This window comes from Takifugu flavidus, chromosome 12 (genome assembly GCF_003711565.1).
Source record: "Takifugu flavidus isolate HTHZ2018 chromosome 12, ASM371156v2, whole genome shotgun sequence".
Classification (NCBI taxonomy): Eukaryota; Metazoa; Chordata; class Actinopteri; order Tetraodontiformes; family Tetraodontidae; genus Takifugu; species Takifugu flavidus.
In genome coordinates, this window is record NC_079531.1 from 9,965,307 (window position 1) to 9,979,806 (window position 14,500).

Here is a 14,500-nt window from a genome sequence, read left to right on the forward strand (position 1 = left end):
ACTATTAGTTAGCAACAAATAGCAATTCCAAACTATTAAGGTTGTGAATATAAATCATGATTTGTTTTCAAATATAAAGGGAATATGTTGTTAATTTCATGCTTAATTGCTTAACTGTACAAAATAACAAAGAGTTTGGCCAGGTATGCCCAATGCTTGTGTACTTCTCATCTTCTTCAACTCTTTATCCCCTTCGGGGTCGTGCGGAGGGCATGTATGGGTGAAGGCAGGTCCACCCCTGATGACTCCCCAGTTCATCGCAGGGCCCTATGTGAGCACTTGGAGATTTGGTACCTTACTCAAGGGAGCAGTGCTCTGAAGGTGTTCTGGTACTTTCCCCTACTATCAGTATCCCTTCCATGATTCGGCCACACCGGGGCTCAAACCAAGAACCCTCCACTGCTCCTGTACTTACATAGAGTATATATCATACTCACAACTCCACCCGTACCTGATAACTGTACCTGGTGCTCATCGCATATTGGTGTGTTAGTGGATATTATTTATGTACATTTTAATTCCACGCCCTTGGCATTTAAATATAACATTTCACCATCGTATAGTTGATGGGTGCGACACTAAAGGTTTATTTGATGTGTAATTAATAGTTATGCGTTGACAGAGCACTCACTTTTTCCAGCAGTGGAAGCCATGTAGTGACAAGGTGAAGGTTTTTCAGACAAAGCCATTCTCCATTTTGGGAACATTCTCGAAGTGTAGCTAAGGCCACATCAGCCTGGCCCTGACCCATAGAAATCTAGATGCAAAGGAGGGGAGAGGGGGTGGTTTAATTCTGTAAAGCATGTTGTGCTGTTACTGATGTAGTTACTACTTTTTTTTTTACCTCATGGTAGCTGGTCCTGCTCATAGTTTCAGCTGCTAGATCTGCAAGTTCTTGGGATGGATCTGCTCCAGGAGAGATGATTATCAACACCGGCTCCCATTCCTTTGTTTCTGTGTAGAGGCGATGTAGGTTCAGAGGAGGAGGGTAGAGCTCTTTCATACCTGCAGCCAAGAACACATGAGTACGTTAGGATGACACCACATCAACTTAACTTGAACATAACAAAGCAAGAGCGATTGAGAGAAGAAGGAAAAAACATCAGGAACAGACATCAGAAAGAAAGAGACAGAAAAGGGAGAAGTTGAGAAAGACAATGAGGGTGATAAGCAGTATGTTGTGCTGTGTCTGACTAAGCAACCCTCACAATTAATCACTTGTAATATAGAAGAGCTGATGGAGCAAAACTTCAATCTTCCAACATTGTTATGTAAAACACACACAGCAAGAGTAAAACACACGTGTTCCACATTATCAGCATTCATCCAGCAGACAATTGCCCTTGAGCAGGAAAGTTCACCTTGGGTTTGGTGCACATACTGAACAGACTCAGGAGTGTACACCAAATGGTGACTGCTATTGTATTTGTGCTTTTAATATTGTTGCTTTTATCTTCATATTAAAATCCCTACCAACGCAGAAAAGCAATGCTGTGATAAAGTTCAACAGAAAAGCGAGCATAGCTAAAGTTGAAAATTAGGGTATAGAAGCCAGCAAGTGTGCGCAAGACTGTGCATGTTCTTCAGCCATGCATGCTTGTGTGCATGAGCCGTGCCCAGGCTTGGACTGGGGATTGACTGAGATTATCTGCTAGAGGATTAAAGCACATGCTTTATTAGCATACTGATTTACAGCCAAAAACACATCCAGACTAAATTTTCTACTCTCCTGTTCTTTTTTGAAAATCTTTCTGTCTCTACCAGTCTCTCTCACCAGATAATGGAGCCATGACTTGACTTACTAAATGACAGCCTCCTAAACAATTGCTTTATTTTTACATGTTTCAAACGTTGATATCAACCTCTTTGAAAAAGCTTATTGTTACTAATTCTGTAGTTCCAGTTACTATCATAGACAGACAGATTATCATACTTAGGGGGTCGTCTAATCGTTAGGTCACATCTTAGTTATGCTGTTATAGGCCAAGGCTGCCGGGGTCCGGAAACATGATCACCTGACAGGCCTCTGTCACCCCACTGGGTCATGGTTTCCTCTCCTCTCCCCCCCCCCCTATTTATTTACAGGTATCGCCGCCTTCGGAGCTGCATAATGACCTCCAGCCCCGCTGAAGTGATTGTATATCGTATTTTTGTGTGTGTTTCTGTGCTCTGTGCCTCTCCTCTCCCCCTCCCTCTCCTTTTCCTCTCCCTCTCCTCTTTCCCCTCCTCCTCCTTCTCCTCTCCTCTACCTCCCCTTCACTCTACTTCTCCTCTCCTCTCCTCTCCTCTCCTCTCCTCTCCTCTCCTCTCCTCTCCTCTCCTCTCCTCTCCTCTCTATTCTATCCTCTACCTCTCCTCCCCCTTCTCCTCTCTCTTTACCCAGCCGGCCATCAGCAGGAGGGTCCCCCTACATGAGCCTGGTCCTGCTCAAGGTTTCTTCCTGTTAAAGGGGAGTTTTTCCTTGCCACTGTTGCTTGTCTGGGGTCAGGCCCTGGGATTCTGGAAAGCGCCTTGAAACAATTTTGATTGTATAAGACGCTATATAAATAAAGATTGATTTGATTTGATTTTGATTTTGATTTGATCCTTTCAATAGATCACCAAAGAAAGTAAAATGAGACAGAGATACGTGGCTTACTAAAGAAAATCTCTGCTAATGTACCAGAACCCCCACAGAGAGCTTTGAAAATATTGCTTCCTAAAGTTTTCTCAATATAACATAGTACTTTTATCTTGCTGAAAATATTTGCTGCTTAAAATAGTAGCATTTCTCATACAGAATCCAAAATAGGGCCACCAACTTTTTTTGGAAAATGGCTGAGACGGGATGAAGTGTGTTTATGAACAGCTCTTTTCAAGGCTTGAATTTAGGTCTTGACTTTGATGAGAATATTCTGCACAACCTGATCTCTGAACTGTGTGGTGAATTCCTTCTGGTCCCTGATGCCCTTTGTCCATTAATGGTAGACACCAAACCTCTGAGCCCTTACAATACAATACAGCTGGATTTAGAGTCAGGCTGTGATTCAGCATGGTGAATGGTGGCATGCCACAATTCAGACTTTAATTTGAACATCATGCACCATTTTCCTTCCACTTTATAATTCTTTGTTACTTTGTGTTGGTCTTTAAAAACTGATAAAATATGTTTAAATTGGTGCTTAAACATGAGGGAAGGTTGAGGGGGTGTGAACACTTTTCTAAGGAACTAGTTTATCCTCATCATGGAAAATGCAAGAAGAGTACCAGTATGTTTTTTTTAACCAGCCCTGTTAGTGTCACTGCCGTATTGCTGCTGTGTTACTGTTTGAAAAGAAAAGCAAAGGTAGTGTAGCGTGTTGGGGAGGGTCAGTGTGAGAATTTCCCAGCATGGTTTGTGGCATTGTGTCTGTGGGTTCAGGTTGGTGTTAACCCTGTTTTTGTTCGTTGTAAATGTTATCTTTTGCAACTTTTAATGTTAGTGTTCTATTTATTGAGTTCTGGTTGTTGATGTATTTAATTACTGTTTTAATTACTGTTTGCACCTGCACACCATAAGCGTGTGTGATTGAAGACCTCCCTTCGTTGACGTGTCTTTCGTTCAGTGTAAAGTGGAGCTTTATGCAGTCGAACTGCAGAATAAGCTGGCAGAAGTCTGCGTCTGAGTTCTTCCGCGACCTATGTTTCAATGCGGCTTATAGACAGATGCGGCTTGTATAAGTACAAAATTGATTTTCTTTCTAAATTAGATTATGCGGCTTTTAATCAGGTGCGCTCTATAGTCCGGAAATTACGGTATACTGAAAGTATACCATAAAAGAAGCTACAGCAGCTCCTGTTGCTGTATCTCTTTATGTCCTGGGATGATAAAAAGAAACCAGAGCTCCCACAATGAAACCCATAATAACGCACCAAGTGCACAACTCTACCAGATAACCTCCTGCTACCAGGTCGCGCCATGTATCGCGCTGTCCACATTATCCAACAGTCTTTAAAATGCATATGTTTGACCTTACCCAACATCTGGGTGGCAAAGGTCCCCATGGCACTCTGCAATCGGTCTGGTCTGAGAGCCTGAATTAAAAGAAGCTGAGGGAAAAAAAGTATTAAATACACCAAAAAACTCGACCTGAGCATTTGACTGTTATGTGTAAATAAATGAGTCCATGACAGAAATATATACTTCCTAACAGATGTATACTAGAAGCTATATATTTATAGTCTATGTTGGAAAGATGACCTGCTGGAAGGGAGATATCTTCTTCTGAATGGACAAAGGGATCTCCTGTTCACACTGTGAGCTATGCAAGAAGGACAGCCAGATATCGGAGTCTTTCAAACACAAGGACTGGAAGAAGTCTGGAAATGTAGTCTACAGACAAGACGGACAGTGGACGTCACACAATCAGACCAAAATCTATATTGGTTAATTCATTAGAACAGCTTCACCAACAGCTTAACCCCAACCCAAAAGCAGTATCGGCCAAAAACACATCAGTAACATTTTTATTGGATGTTAATATGTTTGAAACACTGAATCATTGCACTTACTTTAAGCATGGCTAGGGCGCCATGTCTCTCCTGATCAATCCAAGAGGGGAATACCTGTAGGTGAGCGGAGAAAGGCCACGTCAACACACAACTACAACTATGCACTCCTCTTCTCACACACAAGCTTGTAACACCTCTTTTGGAAATATCTCGCCTGTGATGGATCCAGTAAAGACCTCCCACTCCTAAAGCAGACAAGAGTTAATGCCCAGCAAAACTGAACAGCTACAAAGAGGAAAGTTCTAAATTATTTAAACAAAAAAAACAAACAAAAGACTCACATTGTCTTTGAAGATTTCAGGGTGAATACCTTTAACAAAATGCAAAGCAAACATCAACTGGTCCTCCTAAAAGGGAGAAGGAGAAAATGGTTTTAGCACATCAATCATCCAATAGATACTGAAAACGTACAACTAAAATTTCGTGTCAGGAAAATACTATTTTTCTGTTATGATCAAGATAGCAGCTCCATAATGCTTCAGAGATAAATAATAGAGCTTACAGTTACAATAGATTAATGCTCTACAAAAATAGGGGTATGTAACTTACTATTGTATTACTTTTGTTTACTTTTGAAATTGTAATTTAAAAATATATACCATACATCCCGGACTATAAGCCGCTACTTTTTTTTCTACACTTTAAACACTGCGGCTTATTCTACGGTGCGGCTTATTCATGTTTTTTTTCATGTTTTTTATTCATGTTTCTGCTGTACAAATCAGACGGAAGGCAAAAGCAATCGCCACCGCGATGAAAATAGAAGATTTTAGAGGTGGGCCATCGGGGAGATTTAGATTGTTCATTGTTCAATGTAATTTGTGTGTAGCTGATACAAACGTATATTTCAAGGTAGCTGCATTACAGACACCGTTAAAAAAAGCATTTACCGGTACAATATATTTGTTTATGTTGCTAAGCGGATTAAATTAAAAGAAAAGATAAAAAATCCTGACATGATAAAAATTGGATTTAAGGTCTCTGTATAAACATACAAGTGAAAAGAGTGGATGTTGTTTCTTACCTGTCTGTTTGTCACTCATTTCTTACGCTAATAAAAACATATACTGGTACTGAATGTTTTTGATCTAATTTTTCACATTAGTACATGGGATACCTGCGGCTTAAAATCCGGTGCGGCTTGTATAAGTAAAAAATTGATTTTCTTTCTAAATTAGATTATGCGGCTTTTAATCAGGTGTGCTCTTTAGTACAGAATTTACGGTATGTATACACACACACATATGTGTGTATACATGGGTGCAAGATTAAGAATGTAACGAAATGTAAGGTTTACTGTCTAATAAATCCATTTTCTCCCCCTATCACCCATACAAATTCCATGTTTTGTCTGCACTGGGGTTTGAACCAAGAACCCTCTGCTTGACAGCCCAGTTCCCATTGGACTGAGCCATAATTTTAAAGTGTTGACACAAATGTGATTCACAACTATATTCCAAAGATACGTCTTCGACCCATGCTTAGCTTAACTTAACGCCTGTTTTCTTCTTCAACAAGTGTAGCCTGAAACAACTTATGAATGAGAAATAAAGAAAGACCTATTTTTCTAGATTACCTTGAAAAGTGACCTGCAGACATACTCATAGACCATAAACTTCAATTTGGACTCCAGAGCAGAAATCCTGGCATCAGTATCCTCTGGTTCCTAAATTGGAACACACGCGTGTGTGTGCGTGCGGGCACGTGAGCGACACGACACAATGAAATTTAATAATTAATACTTAATATCAGAGCTGTTTTTGGCTCTGACAGACAACAAAGAAGCAGCAGGACAAATGTGAGCTGTTCACTTACCTGGGTCTGAAGAGCCCTTTGGAAGAGATGCAGAAAAGCTGCTAGGCTGAAGCGATACATGTTGTTGATCTTGGACAGGTCTGTGATGACAAAGTACATCTTGCTGGCACTCTCAGCAAGAGGAAGGTATGCATTCCGCTCCTATAGGGACAAAACCATAGTGAAAGGCAAACAGACAGGGAAGGGAATCCAAGAGGTAGAGAAAGAAACGTGTAATGATAAAATGTTTAAATGGACTTAAAGGTTGACTGGAAAACAATTGAATACTGACTTGCTTGTATGTGGTGCGTGCGTGAAGAGAGGAGGAGAGATAAATAAAGCAAATTGATAAAAAGAACACAAGAATTCTGTTGCAATGTTGCCCCCTAGGGGAAGATTATAGTAATGTTAGGCCTACATAAATACCAAATTACTTGTGCAATGTAAGAAAATGTTTTTTACAATGCGCGACACCTCCATGAATTTGCACATATATAAGAAATAAAAGCAAAACCATGATGTGAGCAGATATAATGAAACATAAAAAGCCCATATTTTTGTGTTGAGCAGATGTAGACTATTACCTGATCTAAGCATGTCTGCAGCCTGTGTGATTCCAGTAAGGACTCCTGAATAAGAGTACTACTGGCCTTGGTTTGGTTTAAGCTGTCCACCAGCTCTCTGTTGTCCAGAATGTTACCCTGAGCCGTAGCAAGAGTCTAACACAACAAAGAGACAGGCACAATTGAAACACATGACAAGTGGGTGAAGTTACTCTTATTATTTGCATACATATGCTTCCATAGGACACACTAATGGAAGCATTACTATTCATTATTATTATTAACTATTTCATTATCTGTTGCTGAGCAACAGTTACAATTTAGAATTTACAACAAAGAATTGGCTGTTTGTATTTATATATTTATTGGTGGGAGAAGTGTGTGTATGTATGTGTGTGTGTGTGTGTGTGTGTGTGTGTGTGTGTGTGTGTGTGTGTGTGTGTGTATATATATATATATATATATATATATATATATATATATATATATATATATATATATACACAGTATATGCACACACACCCACATGAAAAAAAAAAAATCTCTTCCTCGCCCTCCTGGGCGGTGCCTCCTTCCTTCAGATGTGTGTGGTTCCATGTTGGAGCCATCTACTCAGGTTGGGTGTTACTGCCCCTAGTGTCCTGATCACCACTGGGACCACTGTTAACTTCATGCCCCACATTCTCTCTATCTCCTCCTTCAGCCCTTGGTACTTCTCCAGCTTCACGTGTTCCTTCTTCCTTATGTTGCTATCACTCGGGATTGCTACATCTATCACCACCACTGTCTTCCGGTGTTCATCCACCACCACTATGTCAGGCTGGTTGGCCACCACCATCTTGTCAGTCTGGATCTGGAAGTCCCACAGGATCTTGGCCTGCTCGTTCTCCACCACTTTCAGGGGTGTCTCCCACCTGGTCTCTGGGACCTCCAGCCCATACTCAGTGCAGATGTTCCTGTACGCTATGCCAGCTACCTGGTTATGCCGTTCCATGTATGCCTTGCCTGCCAGCATCTTGCACCCTGCTGTGATGTGCTGTACTGTCTCAGGGGCATCTCCACAGTCTGCACCTGGGGTCTTGTCTGGTATGGTAGACCCTGGCCTCTATTGCTCTGGTGCTCAGGGCCTGTTCTTGTGCAGCCATTATTAGTGCCTCTGTGCTGTCTTTCAGTCCGGCCTTTGTCAGCCACTGGTATGTTTTCTCGATATCAGCCACTTCCTCAATTTGTCGGTGGTACATTCCATGCATGGGCTTGTCCTTCCATGATAGCCCCTCAGGTTCCTCCTCCTTGGTGGGCTTTTGTTGCCTGAGGCATTCACTCAGTAGTGGGTCAGTGGGGGCCATCTTCTAGATGTATTCTTGGAGGCTTGTTGTTTCCTCCTGGACAGTAGTTCGGACACTTACTAGTTCTCGGCCCCCTTCCTTTTGCTTTGTGTACAGCCTCAGGACACTGGACTTAGGGTGAAACCCTCCGTGCATGGTGAGAAGCTTCCTTGTCTTAATGTCAGTGGCTTGTATCTCTTCCAGTGGCCAGGGTATTATGCCAGCAGGGTATCTGATTACTGGTAGGGCGTAGGTGTTTATGGCCTGGATCTTGTGCTTACCATCCAGCTGACTTTTCAGGACCTGTCTTAACCTCTGCAGGTATTTGGCTGTGGCTGACCTTCTAGCTGCCTCCTCATGGTTACCATTTGCCTGTGGGATCCCCAGGTATTTGTAACTGTCCTGCACATCGGTGATGTTCCCTTCAGGTAGTTCAACCCTGTCAGTTGCGATCACCTTTCCCCTTCTAGATATCATCCGCCCACATTTAATATATATATACATACACACACACACACATATATATATACTGTGTGTGTGTGTGTGTGTGTGTATGTATGTATGTATGTATGTATGTATGTATGTATGTATGTATGTATGTATGTATGTATGTATGTATGTATGTGTGTGTGTATACACTCTGCACACACACACACCACACACACACACACACACAGGATGTAGGATGACTGCATAAATCAGCTGATTGGTCTCAGTAATGATATTACGCAAAAACGATGTCGGACTCCGTAGCATTCTCTGGTCCCCTCCCCAATCTGGCCAGCAATGAAATGTTTAGTTGCATGTCGCCGCTGGTTGTCACGGCGGTGCCCCGAAAACCAGGTGTCCTTTGTAGACAATTGGAACAGTTTTTGTGGAAAACCTGGACTGATTAGGAGAGACAGTGTCCATCCCACTCGGGATGGTGCCTCTCTCATTTCTACTAACTTGGCCAATTTTATTAGACCCAAAGTGACCTGACAAACCAGACCAGGATGCAGAGTTGTAGTCTAACACACCTCTGCTGCTGCTTCCATAGAACCCTCATCCACAAACAATTACATATTTAACACTGTAGAGGTAGTCTCTGTTCGACAGTTAAAAGTTCACCAAGCACAGAGCAAGGGAGCGGTCAATCACCATAATCTTATTAAAATTACCGGTAATACCAAAGCACAAATTAGAGAAACTAACATCACAATTAAATGTGGACTATTAAATATTAGAGCATTTTTGTGCAAATCCCTGTTAGTGCACGACCTGATAGCGGATCATCACATTGATTTACTCTGTCTTACTGAAACCTAGCTTCAGGAGGTGTGTTAGCTTAAAAGAATCTACTCCTCCTACCCATCGTAATTATCATATTCCTCGTGGTACTGGTCGAAGAGGGGGAGTGGCAGCTATCTTTCACTCCAAGTTACTAATTAATCCTAGACCAAAACATGGTTCCAGTTCATTTGAAAGCCTGACTCTTGGCATCACCCATCTGAACCGGAAGACAGAAAAGCCACTTTTGTTTGTAGTTGTATATCGGCCCCCTGCTGTGCCACATTCAGTTCTTGTCTGAGTTCTCAGACTTCTTATCTGACTTGGTCCTCAAAACAGATAAAGTCATTATTATTGGAAACTTTAATATCAATGTAGACGTTATAAATGACAGCTTTAGAAATGGCTTCATTTCAATACTTGAGTCAGTTGGTTTCCTTCAACAGATAAACCAACCAACTCATAGCTTCAACCACACCCTTGATCTAGTTCTGACTTAAGGTGTTCAGGTAGAACATGTGTCGGTGTTCCCTCAGAACCCACTCATGTCAGATCATTCTTTGATCACTTTTACATTTATGATTAAGGATTCTTCTATGCTCAGAACACAGTCTTACTATAGCAGATGTCTTTCAGATAATGCTGTAGCTAAAGTTAAGGAAGCGATCCCTGTGCTAATCCCAGGACCACTATGTGCTTCTCCAGGGATCAATCATTATAATCTTAGCCCTGCAGAGGTTCAATCAATCAATTAATCTTTATTTATATAGCGTCTTATACAATCAAAATTGTTTCAAGGCGCTTTCCAGAATCTCAGGGCCTAACCCCAAACAAGCAACAGTGGCAAGGAAAAACTCCCCTTTGACAGGAAGAAACCTTGAGCAGGACCAGGCTCATGTAGGGGGACCCTCCTGCTGATGGCCGGCTGGGTAAAGAGAGAGGAGAAGGGGGAGGACAGGTAGAGGATAGGATAGGTAGGAGAGGAGAGGAGAGGGGTAGAGGAGAGGAGAAGTAGAGTGAAGGGGAGGTAGAGGAGAAGGAGAAGGAGGAGGAGGGGAAAGAGGAGAGGAAAGGAGAGGTGAGGGAGAGGGAGAGGAAAGGAGAAGGAGGGGGAGAGGAGAGGAGAGGAGAGGAGAGGAGAGGAGAGGAGAGGAGAGGAGAGGAGAGGAGAGGAGAGGAGTGGCACAGAGCACAGAAACACACGCAAAAAATATGATGTACAATCACTTCAGCTGGGCCGGAGGTCATTATGCAGCTCCGAGGGCGGCGATACCTGTAAATAAATAGGGGGGGGGGAGAAGCAGAAAAACTACACAAGAATCAGCGTAACTAGTCTGCTTGATGAGGAGAGGAAAGGAGAGGAAAGGAGAGGAGAGGAAACCATGACCCAGTGGAGTAACAGAGGCCTGTCAGGTGATCATGTTTCCGGACCCCGGCAGCCTTGGCCTATAACAGCATAACTAAGATGTGACCTGACGATTAGACGACCCCCTAAGTATGATAATTTGTCTGTCTATGATAGTAACTGGAACTACTGAATTAGTAACAATAAGCTTTTTCAAAGAGGTAGGTTTTGAGTCTGATCTTAAAAGTGGCGATGGAGTCAGCCTCCCGTACCTGGACAGGGAGCTGGTTCCATAGCAGGGGGGCCTGGTAGCTAAATGCTCGGCCCCCCATTCTACTCCTGGAAACTCTGGGAACCACAAGTAGACCAGCATTCTGAGAGCGGAGCGGTCTATTGGGCTGATAAGGTATCACTAGCTCCTCCAGGTAGGATGGAGCTAGGCCTCTGAGGACCTTGTAGGTCAAAAGAAGGGTTTTAAAAATTATTCTAAATTTAACGGGCAGCCAATGAAGCGACGCCAGTACAGGAGTAATGTGATCTCTTTTGTCAATACCTGTCAGAACTCTGGCTGCAGCATTTTGGATCAACTGGAGGCTTCTTAAAGAGTTGTTTGGACACCCTGATAATAAAGAGTTACAGTAGTCCAGCCTGGAAGTAACAAATGCATGGAAAAACTTTTCAGCATCATGCCGCGTCAGCAGTTTCCTGATCTTTGTGATGTTCCTCAAGTGAAAAAAGGCACTTCTAGAGACTAATTTAATGTGTGAGTTGAAGGAGAGATTTTGATCAAAAGTTACTCCTAGATTCCTCACAGAAAGACTAGATGTTAATGAGATACCATCTAGAGTGATCATGTGATCTAATCTATCCCTGAGAGGTTCAGGACCAAACACCATGACCTCAGTTTTTCCTGGGTTAAGGAGGAGGAAATTTGAAGACATCCAGGACTTTATGTCTTTAAGACAGGTCTGGAGCTTCACTAACTTCGCTGTCTCCTCTGGTTTCATGGATAAATAGAGCTGAGTGTCATCAGCATAACAATGAAAATTTATCCCATGCTGCCGAATAATGTTCCCTAAGGGAAGCATGTACAATGTGAAGAGGATTGGTCCGAGTACAGAACCTTGAGGAACTCCATGGCTAACCCTACTGTATGAGGAGGGAACACCATGGACATGGGCAAACTGGTATCTATCAGATAAGTATGATCTAAACCAGTCTAGTGCTGTCCCTTTAATCCCAATCACATGTTCCAGTCTCTGTAACAGGATGCTGTGATCAACTGTATCAAAAGCAGCACTGAGGTCCAGCAGAACCAGCATAGAGACCAGTCCATGATCGGAAGCTATGAGAAGATCATTAGTGACTTTAAGAAGTGCTGTTTCTGTGCTGTGGTGAGCTCTAAAGCCTGACTGAAACATCTCAAACAGGCTGTTCCTCTGCAGGTGCTCCAGTAACTGAGTCACCACCACTGTCTTCCGGTGTTCATCCACCACCACTATGTCAGGCTGGTTGGCCACCACCATCTTGTCAGTCTGGATCTGGAAGTCCCACAGGATCTTGGCCTGCTCGTTCTCCACCACTTTCAGGGGTGTCTCCCACCTGGTCCCTGGGACCTCCAGCCCATACTCAGTGCAGATGTTCCTGTACGCTATGCCAGCTACCTGGTTATGCCGTTCCATGTATGCCTTGCCTGCCAGCATCTTGCACCCTGCTGTGATGTGCTGTACTGTCTCAGGGGCATCTCCACAGTCTGCACCTGGGGTCTTGTCTGGTATGGTAGACCCTGGCCTCTATTGCTCTGGTGCTCAGGGCCTGTTCTTGTGCAGCCATTATTAGTGCCTCTGTGCTGTCTTTCAGTCCGGCCTTTGTCAGCCACTGGTATGTTTTCTCGATATCAGCCACTTCCTCAATTTGTCGGTGGTACATTCCATGCATGGGCTTGTCCTTCCATGATAGCCCCTCAGGTTCCTCCTCCTTGGTGGGCTTTTGTTGCCTGAGGCATTCACTCAGTAGGGGTCAGTGGGGGCCATCTTCTAGATGTATTCTTGGAGGCTTGTTGTTTCCTCCTGGACAGTAGTTTGGACACTTACTAGTTCTCGGCCCCCTTCCTTTTGCTTTGTGTACAGCCTCAGGACACTGGACTTAGAGTGAAACCCTCCGTGCATGGTGAGAAGCTTCCTTGTCTTGATGTCAGTGGCTTGTATCTCTTCCAGTGGCCAGGGTATTATGCCAGCAGGGTATCTGATTACTGGTAGGGCGTAGGTGTTTATGGCCTGGATCTTGTGCTTACCATCCAGCTGACTTTTCAGGACCTGTCTTAACCTCTGCAGGTATTTGGCTGTGGCTGACCTTCGAGCTGCCTCCTCATGGTTACCATTTGCCTGTGGGATCCCCAGGTATTTGTAACTGTCCTGCACATCGGTGATGTTCCCTTCAGGTAGTTCAACCCTGTCAGTTGCGATCACCTTTCCCCTTCTAGATATCATCCGCCCACATTTAATATATATATACATACACACACACACACACACATATATATACTGTGTGTGTGTGTGTGTATGTATGTATGTATGTGTGTGTGTGTGTGTGTGTGTGTGTGTATATATATATATATATATATATATATTATATATATATAAACTCTTAGTTAATTTGGCCACAGTGCTGAAAAGAAACCTGGGGTTGCTCTTATTTTCCTCAATCAAAGAAGAAAAATAAGCTGTTCTAGCCTTGCGAAGGGCCTTTTTGTAAACTAATAGACAGTCTTTCCAGGCTACATGGTAGCTGTCTATTTTACAAGAATGCCACTTCCTTTCCAGTCTTCGCACTTTCTGCTTGAGGGTCCTGATATGTGAATTATACCAGGGGGCACACCTCCTCTGATTTACTATTTTCTTTTTCAGGGGGGCAACAGAATCAAGCGTGATTCTCAGTGAGGTTGCTGCACCTTCAGCAATAGAGTCAACCTCAGCAGGGCTAAGATTATAGTGATTGATCCCTGGGGAAACACACGGTGGTCCTGGGATCAGCATCATCCTTAAACTTAGCTACAGCATTATCTGAAAGACATCTGCTATAGTAAGGTTGACTCTGTTGCTGAAGGTGCAGCAGCCTCACTGAGACTCACGCTTGATTCTGTTGCCCCCCTGAAAAAGTCAATCATAGAAGGTGAGCCCCCTGGTATAATTCACACATTAGGACCCTCAAGCAGAAAGTGCAAAGACTAGAAAGGAAGTGGTATTCTTGTAAAAGCGATAGCTACCATTTACCCTGGAAAGACTGTCTGGCAGTTTACAAAAAGGCCCTCCGTAAGGCTAGAACAACTTATTTTTCTTCTTTAATTGAAGAAAACAAGAATAACCCCAGATTTCTTTTCAGCACTGTGGCCAAATTAACCAAAATGTGACCAAAATCTGTCCTTCAACTCACACATTAAAATAGTCTGTGGACCTGCCTTTTTTCACCCGAGAAACATCACAAAGATCAGGAAACTACTGACGTGGCAGTATGCTGAAAAGTTAGTCCATGTATTTGTTACTTCCAGGCTGGACTATTGTAATTCTTTATTATCAGGGTGTCCAAACAACTCTTTAAGAAGCCTCCAGGTGATCCAAAATGCTGCAGCTAGAGTTCTTACAGGTATTGACAAAATAGATCACATAACTCTTGTA

At 43.0% G+C, this 14,500-nt stretch overlaps 1 protein-coding gene across 10 annotated transcripts in view; it reads right to left on the reverse strand.

Moving 5' to 3' along the window:
- Window positions 1-14,500, reverse strand: part of LOC130535553 (cytoplasmic dynein 2 heavy chain 1) — an 81,293-nt gene that overhangs the window by 17,163 nt on the left and 49,630 nt on the right. For all 10 annotated transcript variants that reach the window (XM_057050662.1, XM_057050656.1, XM_057050663.1 and 7 more), the window contains 10 exons: window positions 6,909-7,043; window positions 6,346-6,486; window positions 6,107-6,196; window positions 4,812-4,877; window positions 4,665-4,715; window positions 4,531-4,584; window positions 4,220-4,351; window positions 3,996-4,068; window positions 845-1,005; window positions 632-757 (listed from right to left, as the gene is read on the reverse strand). In XM_057050662.1, the coding sequence (XP_056906642.1) occupies window positions 632-757; window positions 845-1,005; window positions 3,996-4,068; window positions 4,220-4,351; window positions 4,531-4,584; window positions 4,665-4,715; window positions 4,812-4,877; window positions 6,107-6,196; window positions 6,346-6,486; window positions 6,909-7,043 (1,029 nt within the window). The remainder of the gene's footprint in view (window positions 1-631; window positions 758-844; window positions 1,006-3,995; window positions 4,069-4,219; window positions 4,352-4,530; window positions 4,585-4,664; window positions 4,716-4,811; window positions 4,878-6,106; window positions 6,197-6,345; window positions 6,487-6,908; window positions 7,044-14,500) is intronic.